At 44.2% G+C, this 14,546-nt stretch overlaps 1 protein-coding gene across 7 annotated transcripts in view; it reads right to left on the bottom strand.

The window, feature by feature from the left end:
* Positions 1-14,546, bottom strand: part of PPFIBP2 (PPFIB scaffold protein 2) — a 119,833-nt gene that overhangs the window by 60,816 nt on the left and 44,471 nt on the right. For all 7 annotated transcript variants that reach the window (XM_075837791.1, XM_075837784.1, XM_075837789.1 and 4 more), the window contains 2 exons: positions 13,254-13,337; positions 8,332-8,445 (listed from right to left, as the gene is read on the bottom strand). In XM_075837791.1, the coding sequence (XP_075693906.1) occupies positions 8,332-8,445; positions 13,254-13,337 (198 nt within the window). The remainder of the gene's footprint in view (positions 1-8,331; positions 8,446-13,253; positions 13,338-14,546) is intronic.

Raw genomic sequence — 14,546 nt, 5'->3', positions numbered from 1 at the left:
TATAGGGGGCGCTCCAGACCACACAGCCAGACTGCTGTTATAGGGGGCGCTCCAGACTACACAACCAGACTGCTGTTATAGGGGGCGCTCCAGACCACACAGCCAGACTGCTGTTATAGGGGGCGCTCCAGACCACACAGCCAGACTGCTGTTATAGGGGGAGGTCCAGACTACACAACCAGACTGCTTTTATTGGGGAGGCTCCAGACTACACAACCAGACTGCTGTTATAGGGGGCGCTAGACTACACAACCAGACTGCTGTTATAGGGGGCGCTCTAGAACACACAGCCAGACTGCTGTTATAGGGGGCTCCAGACCACACAGCCAGACTGCTGTTATAGGGGGCGCTCCAGACCACACAGCCAGACTGCTGTTATAGGGGGCGCTCCAGACTACACAACCAGACTGCTGTTATAGGGGGCGCTCCAGACCACACAGCCAGACTGCTGTTATAGGGGGCGCTCCAGACCACACAGCCAGACTGCTGTTATAGGGGGCGCTCCAAACTACACAACCAGACTGCTGTTATAGGGGCGCTCCAGACTGCACAGCCAGACTGCTGTAAGAGGGGGGTGCTCCAGACTACACAACCAGACTGCGGTTATAGGGGGCGCTAGACTACACAACCAGACTGTGGTTATAGGGGGCTCCAGACTACACAACCAGACTGCTGTTATAGGGGGTGCTCCAGACTACACAACCAGACTGCTGTTATAGGGGGCTCCAGACTACACAACTAGACTGCTGTTATAGGGGGCGCTCCCTGACATACAACCAGACTGCTGTTATAGGGGGCGCTCCCTGACCATACAACCAGACTGCTGTTATAGGGGGTGCTCCAGACTACACAGCCAGACTGCTGTTTTTGGGGGCTCCAGACTACACAAACAGACTGCTGTTATAGGGGGCGCTCCAGACTACACAGCCAGACTGCTGTTATGGGGGGCTCCAGACTACGCAACCAGACTGCTGTTATAGGGGCGCTCCAGACTACACAGCCAGACTGCTGTTATAGGGGGTGCTCCAGACTACACAACCAGACTGCTGTTATAGGGGGCGCTCCAGACTACACAACCAGACTGCGGTTATAGGGGGCGCTAGACTACACAACCAGACTGCTGTTATAGGGGGCTCCAGACTACACAACCAGACTGCTGTTATAGGGGGCGCTCCAGACCACACAGCCAGACTGCTGTTATAGGGGGCGCTCCAGACTACACAACCAGACTGCTGTTATGGGGGCGCTCCAGACTACACAGCCAGACTGCTGTAATAGGGGGGTGCTCCAGATTACACAACCAGACTGCGGTTATAGGGGGCGCTAGACTACACAACCAGACTGCTGTTATAGGGGGCTCCAGACTACACAACCAGACTGCTGTTATAGGGGGTGCTCCAGACTACCCAGCCAGACTGCTGTTATAGGGGGCGCTCCAGACTACCCAGCCAGACTGCTGTTATGGGGGCTCCAGACTACACAGCCACACTGCTGTTATAGGGGGGGGCTCCAGACTACACAGCCACACTGCTGTTATAGGGGGCGCTCCAGACTACAAATCCAGACTGCTGTTATAGGGGGCGCTCCAGACCACACAGCCAGACTGCTGTTATAGGGGGCGCGCCAGACTACACAACCAGACTGCTGTTATAGGGGGCGCTCCAGACCACACAGCCAGACTGCTGTTATAGGGGGCGCTCCAGACCACACAGCCAGACTGCTGTTATAGGGGGCGCTCCAAACTACACAACCAGACTGCTGTTATAGGGGCGCTCCAGACTGCACAGCCAGACTGCTGTAAGAGGGGGGTGCTCCAGACTACACAACCAGACTGCGGTTATAGGGGGCGCTAGACTACACAACCAGACTGTGGTTATAGGGGGCTCCAGACTACACAACCAGACTGCTGTTATAGGGGGTGCTCCAGACTACACAACCAGACTGCTGTTATAGGGGGCTCCAGACTACACAACTAGACTGCTGTTATAGGGGGCGCTCCCTGACATACAACCAGACTGCTGTTATAGGGGGCGCTCCCTGACCATACAACCAGACTGCTGTTATAGGGGGTACTCCAGACTACACAGCCAGACTGCTGTTATTGGGGGCTCCAGACTACACAAACAGACTGCTGTTATAGGGGGCGCTCCAGACTACACAGCCAGACTGCTGTTATGGGGGGCTCCAGACTACGCAACCAGACTGCTGTTATAGGGGCGCTCCAGACTACACAGCCAGACTGCTGTTATAGGGGGCGCTCCAGACTACACAACCAGACTGCGGTTATAGGGGGCGCTAGACTACACAACCAGACTGCTGTTATAGGGGGCTCCAGACTACACAACCAGACTGCTGTTATAGGGGGCGCTCCAGACCACACAGCCAGACTGCTGTTATAGGGGGCGCTCCAGACCACACAGCCAGACTGCTGTTATAGGGGGCACTCCAGACTACACAACCAGACTGCTGTTATGGGGGCGCTCCAGACTACACAGCCAGACTGCTGTAATAGGGGGGTGCTCCAGATTACACAACCAGACTGCGGTTATAGGGGGCGCTAGACTACACAACCAGACTGCTGTTATAGGGGGCTCCAGACTACACAACCAGACTGCTGTTATAGGGGGTGCTCCAGACTACCCAGCCAGACTGCTGTTATAGGGGGCGCTCCAGACTACCCAGCCAGACTGCTGTTATGGGGGCTCCAGACTACACAGCCACACTGCTGTTATAGGGGGCGCTCCAGACTACAAATCCAGACTGCTGTTATAGGGGGTGCCCTAAACTGCACAGTTAGGGTATGTGCACACACACTAATTACGTCCGTAATTGACGGACGTATTTCGGCCGCAAGTCCCGGACCGAACACAGTGCAGGGAGCCGGGCTCCTAGCATCATAGTTATGTACGATGCTAGGAGTCCCTGCCTCGCTGCAGGACAACTGTCCCGTACTGAAAACATGATTACAGTACGGGGCAGTTGTCCTGCAGCGAGGCAGGGACTCCTAGCATCGTACATAAGTATGATGCTAGGAGCCCGGCTCCCTGCACTGTGTTCGGTCCGGTACTTGCGGCCGAAATACGTCCGTCAATTACGGACGTAATTAGTGTGTGTGCACATACCCTTAGTGTGCTTCTGCCTTCAGTGTTTTTGCCTGTAATCACTATAGTATCCGTTTCCAAGCACAATCTATTAACTGAACTCTTACATTTTATTCTGGCATCTCTTTGTCTGATCAGTGTGATAGCATAGACAATAGTTGATATAATAACTAATGAATTTCATACTCCTGAGATCACAGAATATCCCAATATGTTTTGCACATGTTCTGCTGCGATGCAATCATCCCACTCCTTTTCTAAGGAAATGTTTATCTCAGTTTATGCATTAGTTGGGCTCAGTTCACACCAAGTTTAGACAATATAGGAAGAAAGAGCATGCAGCTCCTCTTACCCGCCAGCGTTTTTTGCTTTCGCGGAGAAAAAAACGTTTCCGCCTCCCATTGAAATCAATGGGGGGGGGGGATTTCAGAAGTTTTTGGTGCGGTTTCCGCCAAAACAGCACCAAATAACGTTGCACACCTTCATCCGTGAAACCATGTTCTGCCATATACCTTGGGTGTTGTTGCCACACAACTTGTAATAGGACCTTTTGATGCCAGTTTTACAGCTATGGCACACTGTTACAGGGTAATTGGAAATACATGAACTTCTTATGGGTCTGTTCAACTCTTCCTAGTGGGGATTAAGCAGATTCCTCAAAAATAAAGTTTGTCAAGGTCATTTAAAGGCTATGTAAACCTTTGAAGGCAATTTTTATTTTTTTATAAACCAATGTTTTATTTTATTTTGAACAAGTTTTCAATTGGGCTTTATTAAAAAATGCTTTTTACCTTTTGAGATACAGCTTCTATGTATCCTGGATACATAGAAGCTGTATCTTGCGGTCAAAGCCGAATCCGTTAATAAACTTAGATGTGATTGATAATAGCAGGATACTGCGTGTGAGACACACAGGACCAGCGCTCACCGAAGCCGTCAGTCCTGTTGAACTAACGGATTCGGTTTTGACCGCAAGATACAGCTTCTATGTATCCAGGATACGTAGAAGCTGTATCTCTAAAGTATATCTTTAGGTATACATAGCCTTCAAGTTATTGGAGCGTTAACTCAGGTATCCATGTGCCATAGTTGGGTTAACCCTAAGCCCTAATGCACACGACCGTGTGTGCCTTCCGAGTCCCGTCTGTGATCTGTGGAAAGATAGGACATGTTCGATCTTTCCACGGATCGGAGAGTCGGGTCTGCTTTCACAGACCCGATTCACCCACTAAAGTGAATGTGTCCGTGACAGCTATCCGCTGCCACTTGGATGCTGGGAAAAATGGCCCGAGTGGCACTTGGTCGTGTGGAAGAGGGTTAAGAGTCAGTCTGCGGTACCTTGGGCACAGCAGAGGAAATTATTTTGAAGGTCCATCCTCCATCTAAACATGTGCACATCCACTTTCATATTGCATCGTAATCTTTGTTATCATTGCAGACATAGGACATGATGATCAATAAGATCTAACGCATTATCTGTCAATCAACCCATAAGAAATAGACCCCACTGGCAAATGATTAGCTGAAAAGTCACCTCCAAATGGGGTTGTCTTCTGCTGGATCTTTATTGTGTCAGAGCCTTGGTTCACCAGAGGATCCTCTAGTACTCTAGTTGGCCAACCCGACCATTTAACCTCAAGTTAAAAGTATGGGCGAACAGTAATGTTGGAAGCTATCAAGGTTGTTCTTCCACAGTTTTCGAACCATCTAATACATGTATTTTTATTTCAAGGAACCATAAATTGTGTGTCAAAGGCTTTACCAGGTATATCATCTTCTCCCACTGCTGATTCCATAGTCTATACATGCCAGGAAGGCCACCACGTGTGTTTAGGGTGTTTGCTTAAAGTTGATCCCACTAAAGGAACTTCCTATGGGTTTGCCCAGCTATCCATATATTTAGTATCTAGTATTATCTTCTGTATAACGAATTAGTACAACTATAAAATATGGACTTTAACCATCTTGTTCCAAGCCTATAAGTGTCACTTAAGTTCTTACCAAACATCTTATTTATGGCTTTTACAGCTTTAAATCCGGTCTTATTCATCAAGGATTTCTTGCTTTCTGGTTCCAATGAAAAAAGAACGACGATGGAGCTGTAACTATCAAACAGTCAACGCCGCCCAACGACATTGTAACAAAGCCCATCATTGTCACGCTTAAAAGACTTACACACTCAAAACAAACTGGCGGCAATAAATGCATAAATAATTCTAGATGGGATTACGTTAAAAGACTCATTTTCTGGCACATACAATGACAGCCAGTTCAATGATCCTTTACATGGTGTACAATGGAATCCTTTCAAAAAGGAGCAACAACCACACTGAAGTATCGCCTTAGGCGGCCACTATAATTACTGAGAAAGCAACATGTTTTCCTAAGCTTTTTTTTCCAATATGGCTGGAAATGTACAAATAGGACCACAGGGTTAAAGTGGAACAATATGTGGAATAGTACACTGCATTATACATATGGGTACGTACAGAAAAGCTACGTCTGGTTATGCTTGGTTGGATATTCACGGTGTTTGCACTCCTCTTTGGGAGCTGTTTGGGTATGCAGCAAGGCTTGGAGCATGTGTAACCTGTTGAGCAAGTTCATTGCTGCAGACCATCTCTTTTACTTGTTCTTCGATCTACTGTTTTTAAGAAATGTTTTGTATTTCGCTTTTTTTTTTTTCTAATGCAAGGCACTGTCCTGAGGTGTACTGAGGATTTGGAAAGCTTGGAGCACCCAAAAAAGTTGCTAAATTTGTGCCGTTTGTCAGAAACAAAAAGGGGGATACAGTTGGTATCTCTTTAATGGATGTTTCTTTAAAGCTTCATGAGCCTAAGGAGCCGGTACTAAAGGAAACAGAGTCCCTACAACTCTTTATTATGGATATGTAGGCACTCTGGGATTCGCTGTATGGTGCCTCTATATGCAGGGGTGTAGCCAAGGGGGAGCCGGTGGGACATGTGCCCCGGGTGATGGGTACCAGAAGGAGGACCAACAAGCCACTCTGCCTTGATCTGGGCATTTAGATACAAGTCTAGGGAGGCAAATTGAATTTTTGTCACGGGTGAAGGAAAGCCTAGCTACTGCTCTGTCTATACGTCACTATAATCAATACTTCTAGGTGAGATACGGCATACAGTGGAAAATGTCACGATTTGGAGGCATATGAATTTCCAGTATGGCCCCATAAATTATTTTGGATGGTGTATTACTGATCCACAGCGTTAGATAACTACAAAAAATAAATAAATAATATGGCCTAAGTGAAGATTATTGAAATGGATCTAAAACGTATGCTGTGCAAATAAAGGCAAACGTATCCTCATATATCCATCTGCCATTGACTGCAGTTATATAAAAAAAAAGTACTACTGTATAATGTATGCTATCGTGTTCATGAAAAATATCCTATAAAACACTAGACACATCTTTGATAAAAGTGCATATAATGCATATGTAAGCCAAAAGGACACATTTGTGGCAACAATATGCACAAAAGGAGCCCACGGGAACATTGTAGTAAACGTGCGTATACTTTTTTGGGGGTATACAAATGTATACATGTGATGTAGGCCAAAAATGTGTGTGAACAGAGCCTTAGAATTGCTACATTTAGTAACAGCGTAGTTCTTATATAACAGCAGGAATTTCAACTCCCTGCAGCTAACAACATCCTGTAGTCTGCATCCCATTCACATACTACAGGCTGCTATAAACAGCAGCCCTTAATGTATTCATGGATTAGCGATTTTATAATATTCTCATGGGGTTCACCAAAAGTGAACCCACACTTTGGGGGCAAGCAGCTCCATGGCAGCTAACAATTCAATATAATGTATACAAATATGAGTGAGGTGACCAGGTTTACTATCTACATCTACTCTGTAGCAGTGTATGGCATCTTTTTTTTATTAGTTATCTGGTGATACACGACGTGGTTGGCCCAAAGGCTTGGCCGGAAGGATAATTGACTTAGATGCAGTTTGCTTAAGGCGTCAACTTCAATTCAATAGATCCTATTTCAGACACGAGAGACCCAATAATTATGTGGGTCAAGTCAAACTCTACATATGAGCTTTGCTTAAGTAGGTTTAGGGGTGAAAGTCTAGACAGGTGGATGCTGACTGGAAGCTTTGCCTTGGGTGCTAAGCACCCAGTAAATCCTACAACAGGTCTATTGTACGTGAATGTGTATTTCCGATACTAAGCCTAGGACAACTCACTTTCTCCAGGCAGCTCCGAGTTGGAAAGCTGATAGCTGGAGGACAGGTTGCTGGAAAACCCGGCGATCAGCTACCATTGCCAGGGGCAGCTGTAGGTGCATCCACATTAAGAATGCAAAATTTTGTATTACACAGAGCCCAATAGACAACCATGTAATATGGTCTACGTCCTCCAGAGAAAAAGCCATTCTGTGCAAGAGCTCTACCCTTTATCTAATAGAGGAGGAAGTCCCAAGTGGGGGGCCTCCTCTATGATGTCTATATTCCGTAACAGGACATATGCTATAACGAGAACTTAGTTGTCCTGAGCGTACAACACCTTTAGACCACATATCCAGTCAAATCTAAAAGTTTAGGTTTGAGGGTAGTTCATCCCACTTCCCATCTTAGTCATACTCACAATGGAGACTTCTTCATTTTACTTCTGCGTCACGTCACCGGCAAGAACAGAAAAGCTAATCCAGTCCTTTAGTGCAAGCACCCTACATACAGTGACCCAGATCTCTGCATCCTAGAGCCCTGTTAGTAGTATGACCTCGGGAGGAGTTGGGTATTGAGCCTAGCTCCAGTCAAAACTTACTTTTAGGTGGAGTTTTTCTTTGAAGCATAGGTCCACCTTATGGAAACTACACATATAAAACTTGGCTGCACTACATTACAAGATGTCAACTTTGCAACCCAATGTGAGACGAGTAGTCAACACTCTCAAAGTTCATTCTTGCATACATATACGGTATTATTAACCATATGCTCCGTACAGAAGAACAAGGCCTGCTCAATCACAGTAGATCACTTGCATTTTCCCCTCAATCCCTTGGATATATTTCACATATAATTTCACAGTCAGCCAAGAAAAACATACAACTGCGAAAAGTACACAACATGATGGTCTCATCTATGATCCAAAACCAAAACAAGAATTATAACAAACTTCTCTTCTGTAACTAAACATATATGTAAGGCATAAGACTCCAGGAAAACTCATTGAATGATTGAGATCTTACCTGCTGGAGCATTTCCTCGGTTGCATTAAGTTTCAAATTATGTTCTTCTACACAGGTTTCCAGATCCCGGATCTTGTCTCCTTGGGCCTCCACCTGATCGGTGAGGACACTCACCTACAAGAGCAAGGACATGAACGTTACACAAGGAAGAGTATGTAAGACTCAATCTTTGTCGACAAAAAAGCAGAAAGCAAGACACTTCCCTTTCTAAGCTTGCACATCTTGATCTAGAGTAGTAAGACGAGCTGCTCTTACCTCATTAATGCTGATAGTTCACATGCAAGAAGAAGACAACAACAACACAGCTTCCTTCTACTGCATTCAGTTTCATAACCCTGTTTTCTCGTTGAAGTGAAGCAATCTCGGGTGAGAGAATGGCTCAGGCTCTTTCAAGACTCTGCTTTATGTGGAAAAACAATAAAATCTTTCTTCGGGGAGCAGAGCAATTGTTTTACTGCCGACAAGTGGAGCGGAGAGCCTTACCTATGCGTAAACAGCAGTGGTGGCAACATGTAAAATGTGTTCAGGGCATGTTTAAGCACTTACTGAGCAAGGCTTGAGAAGTTTCCTAACTTAGCAAGTTACTACATGAGTGTAGAAAAACACAAGAGGCGAGTAAAATATTTATTAACAAAAAATTAAATTGTCATTTCAATATATAAAGACCTGAAAACAAGTCTGCACAACAAGGCCAAGAGGCTGCTAACAAGCCTGAGAATTTATATCGGTTGACATAATTCTCATTAAATAAGGTTCACACGTATTGTGCAGCCAAGCATTCAGTGTGTTGCACTTGGCAAGGTCACAGTGCTATTATTGTGTTATAGCAGGAATGCTGTTTTGACATATATCCCTGAATGCTCAGAGGCAGGTTGTTTTGGGTGGCACAGCTGTTCTGAAGAAACCTTTGGCACATCTAATGTTTCTAAATGTTAGAGACGACTTCTAGTGACTGGAACCAAAGTCTGGAGAAGACGTTCGCTTATATACTTTTTCTGATTAACCACTGCATAATTGCACTCCTGGAGGTAATGCTAAAATATTAGGCATTACATACTAAATAAAAAAAACAACATGTGATGGTGTATATGTACTTGCCTACGTAGTGCATTCAAGAGTAGTATTTTTCTTCCAGACTTCTCAGCTTCTAACACAATAAGAAACTTCTTCCTGTCAGCCATAATAGCTCCCACAGGGCTAAGATCTCAGTCACCTGGTCACCCAATGAGCCTATACATCTTTTTATATATCTAACTCCTTGCTTCTCCCTCTTCATTTGTCAACTCATCCTGGCATCCAATCACTGTGGAAAGATGGGACTACAGTAAAAGTCCTTGCTATTCTCTACATGATCATGAGTTGTAACCAAAGTTTGTACCAATAATTTGGTCGGACATGTGGCCTGGTTATTGGGAAGCCCCCAAAGCCACTTCTATAAAATTGATTATGTTTTTGAACTTTTTTGAAAGCTACATAGATTTTGTTCAATTTATTTTGTTACTTTGTTTGCTCACAATAATAAATTACTATACACACCAAACAAATGTTTTTGGATAAATAATGCAGAAGGGATATGTGAAGCTGTAAAAAAATATATCGAAGTATTCAAAGTTATATGATGATTCCCCTTTAAATATACATCGTAAAGAAAAGGCATGACAGGTATTCTAGTGATTTTCCAGAATTCTAAGAATTTCTTTCTTTTTATGAGTTGATCAATGGCCAAAATCAGTCAGTCTTCCTTGACAGCTGAGCCTGCAGCTACAGCTTCATGCAGCCCTGCTTCAATGACTAAGCTGGTGATTAACTATTTGGAGCCTGCCCAGAGACATTCCTATAATGTCTCCTGGTTGCATGAGGAGACATGGGCAGAGATTGCCTTCTCCTTATTTTAGGCTATTTTTACTCTGCCATAAGATGACCACGGACATTAGTTTTTAATTTGTCTATGTGGGCTGCCAGACAGTACGCCAATTTTTTATCTGCCTGATACTTTCCCTACTTTGAGGATCCAAAAAAAGATACATTTTGCAAATATAGTTTTTTCTAAATGTTGTTTATACAAGGAACATTTTAGACCCACCGCAGTACTAGAAGTCAGGGCCGGAACTAGGGGAAGACAAATTGTGCTGGTGAGGTAGGGAGCCCGAGACTCTATGATAGAATCAATTTCTACTAAACTATAAGCTACTCTGATCTGCCAGGCATACTCTCTGCCCTGGTGACCCTCAGGGATGAGAAATAATTCACAGTGAGAGAAGGAAGCGATATTGCTGAAAGAAAGCTCATGGGGGAATACTCAATGGTGGTTCTTTAAAGAAGCACTCCAGCCATTTTTATTTTTTTGCATTTATCAAGCTAACTCACCAGCAATATTCTAGAAGTCATCAAAATAGACCATGCTCTCATGTGTAGACAGGAGGTCACACTCTACTGTGTGGGTGACTTCCTGTAAACTACAGGATTACATAATCACCAATCCAATACCTCCTGGCAGCTCTTAGATCCCTCTCCCTGCCCAGCTCTGCCCTCCTTATTCCTCTGTATGTCTCCCCATGTATATAGTGCTACTGGAGAGATCATTTCTGCCTTATCTAAGGGAGCAGGAATGCAGTGATATAATAGGGGAGTCTATACAATGATTAGCTGCAGAGTTATAAACCTCCACTGACTCCCAATGCCTGTCTATACTATCTGTGTGTGATGTGTGCAGAGTATTTCTATGAGATGCTGCTTCTCAATGCCTCATGTGCAAAAACTGACATGGAGAAACCTATCACAAGCAGGAGGCAGAGGATACAGACTGAAGCTACATAGAAATACAATGAGACTATGCAGTGTGAGTACAGAAGTTCTAAGTCATAGATCTATCACAAGCAGGAGGCAGAGGAGACAGACTGAAGCTACATATAAATACAATGAGACTATGCAGTGTGAGGACAGAAGTTCTATGTCATAGATCTATCACAAGCAGGATGCAGAGGAGACAGGCTGAAGCTGCATCACATAGGATACACTGATACTCTGCAATGTGAGGACAGAATTTCTATGTCACTGATCTATCACTAGCTGGACTTAGATAGGGCTCAGAGCAGAGAAAGTGCAGTGTGATGAGACTTCATCCCTTCTGCAAAGCCAGAAGCATCATGGGAAATGTAATCTGTATTAGGGAAACCATATCAGAGGGAAAGAAGGAACCAAGACGCCAGACAACCGATAAACGTCACATTAACTAAAACAGGTATACACAATGCATACAGAAGAGCCTCTACAGTATTCTTTAATAACATCCTATGCTGCACTATAAAGGCAAAAATAATAATTCTGGGGTGCTTCTTTAAAGAGCGATCCTTGGAAAAGCAGTACAAGTGGCTTGTTTCCTACTCCAACATTTATTTGCGTAAGTTTGCATGGGGGCCTAGATTCTGTGGCATGAAAACAAAGATTGTAGTGGCCTCAGATGTGATGAGTAAACCATGGGCCAGACTCTGAAGGAAAAGGTGACTCAGGCTATAATCCCATTGGTGTAAGCGTCTTTTACAGCCCTGATTTTTTGTTTTTAAAGTAATGTGGCATTTCTCCATACAGATAGTATGTCCATTAAAGGGGTTCTCATGACTATACCACCGATGGCCTGAATGCTTGATAGGTGGGCGCTGCGTCCCCTTTTATTGTTTACATAGGCACAGCAGCTGTGCCTTTTACTGCAGCTCATCCCATTCCTGCAAGCACCTCGACCCCTCCATTAGGCAGGGTCCCCGAGGTCTCAGAAACTCTCACACCTCAAACATTGATGTAATGCATGCAAAAAACATTAGTACATGGATGGATTGGCGCTAATGTCTAAGAACCCATAATGTGCTGAACATTGGTGCAAACATATTAATACTGTGTCAGGGATATGTACAAAGTATAAAGCAGATCTATCATAGCTAGGAGTCTAGTCTATTAATGAGAAGAGCGCTACCCCAACTCCCCACCCCCCGCCATTCTCGGCTGTTATGTATGCAGATACACAGCAGCCAGCTGTCAATCACTGTGAGGAGGTGCGGGTTGGTTCATTCTCATGAATACACCGGACTCCTAGCTATGAGTCCGGTGTATTCTTTGATCTAGGGCAGCATATTCAACTTACAGATCAGATTTAAAGTGATTTTCCCATCTTTTATGGCATATCCATAGACTTTAATGAAAAGAGTCGTGTGCAAGTGCAGCCACCTCTTCATTGATATTAAAGGGAAAAAGCGCCAAATGGGGGATGTGTGACCACTATTCTTCTAAACTGTGAGGGTCCCAGAGTTAGGATACTGTGGATAAACGCCTGAGATGAGAATACCACTTTACATCTAGGACCATGTTACCACTAGAGATTCCAGGTTTGGAGGCCCCCCTTTTATTTACATCCTTGATTTGGCTAGGGCGTCTAAAAGCCCTATGACCCGGGCCAATGATCGGCCAAATGAGCGTTCATAAGAACGCTCGTTTCCGATCATTGCCCTGTGTAATCGGGGCAGCCATCAGCTGAAGAACGACCAAACGCTCGTTCATCGACTGATCTGCTCTTTTATGCAGAATTAAAAATTGTCGTTGTCAGCAGCACATTTCCCTGTGTAATGAGGGAGATGCGCTACCGACATGATTAAAATGTATGGGGAAGAGCAATCGATGGCGATGAGCATATCGAATCGTTGCTCTGTGTGATAGTAGCAAATGAGTGCCGATCAATGAGCTGTCTCGTTGATCGGCGCTCGTTTACACGACCCACTTCGGGCCGTGTAATAGTAACCGTAGTATGGGAAAATGTCTCACTGATGGCGTTGACTAAACTAAATATTGCAGTTCTTATATAGAGAATCCTTATTTAAACCATCATCACTCAATAACCGTGAATTATTTTAAAGCACCTCCTATTGTCTGATTACCTGTAAAATAAGAGACTCCTTGTCACCTTCCAGACGCGTCAGTCGTTCTTGATAGGTCTCATTATTTACAACAGTATGATTAACCTTTGAGAAAAGAAAAACACTTATCAGTCATCATCCGAGAATGAGAGGCAACTTGCAACAAACTCATTTAAAGGGTAAAAACATAGGGACATGTCAGAAGTTCTGATCGGTGGGGGTCTGAGCACCGAGACCCCCACCAATCGCTAAAATGAAGCAGCAAAAGTGCTCGAGTTGGGGCTGTGCCGCTTTGTTTTCTTAGTTTTAGCGATCGGTGGGCGTCTCAGTGCTCAAACCCCCATCGATCAAAACTTCTGACATGTCCCTATGACATGTCAAAAGTTTTTTAAAAGTTTAGTTACACTTTAGATAAAACATATGTCTTATCCCCACACGTATACTAAAATAGTAGGCTGGCAACCCTGGCCATATACAAACTTTTGGAACACTTTTGCATTCAAAAACAGATATTTTTCAAAATATGAATGATTTCCCCCATAAAATATTGTTCTTATCGTGGGAAAATGCTGTATACAGTATTTGCATTGCCCACATGCATTCACTATTATTGTAGACTTTATCATTAATGAACCCCCAAAACATTTTGGCGCATGAGCGATACGTTTTCTGAATGGCTTTCAGTACAGGTAGGGACTCCGTGTTCCGCCGTATGTTGCACCGTACAGCATGAATTACAGGGTTTTCCTTCAATGCCTCCAGAGGAGAATATCTTCGTCATACGATAGACCATGCCATAGAATTATACAAAATGGGACAGGAAAAAAAAATCAATGCCTCCGTATGAAATTGGAGGTACAGTGGGGTCCCAGAGAAAGCTATGGATGTAACTCAGCGGTAGTATGTAGCTATAGTGCCCTTTCGAGCCCTCTTAAGTTTATGTTAGATCAAGTTGTCACCTTCGTATTTTGCCTAAACAAGAATATTTCCATCCATTCACCAATTGACACATATTAGATATATAGAAACCAAGATATAGAATAATGCATTATTCAAACATACTAGTAAGTAAAGATAATACAATGGTAGTGTGATTTTAAAGAGCATTCCCGAAAAACCATCATTATCTGCGTGCGCTGTCCGTAAGCTTGTTTAGTCATGTTTCATCTATGACCGTGGGAAAAGTACATTTCTAAATGTATCCCACATGGTTGACATGTAAATAAATATGTCCCCTCCTCCGTCAAAAACTGTGGTCATCATGATTAGGGTCTGGGAACGGAAGGGTTATAGAAACTATATTATGAAGTCATT

The sequence above is a fragment of the Rhinoderma darwinii genome, chromosome 9 (genome assembly GCF_050947455.1).
Source record: "Rhinoderma darwinii isolate aRhiDar2 chromosome 9, aRhiDar2.hap1, whole genome shotgun sequence".
Lineage (NCBI taxonomy): Eukaryota > Metazoa > Chordata > Amphibia > Anura > Rhinodermatidae > Rhinoderma > Rhinoderma darwinii.
Note: the sequence above shows the minus strand (reverse complement) of the source record. Positions and strands in the feature narration are given on the sequence as shown.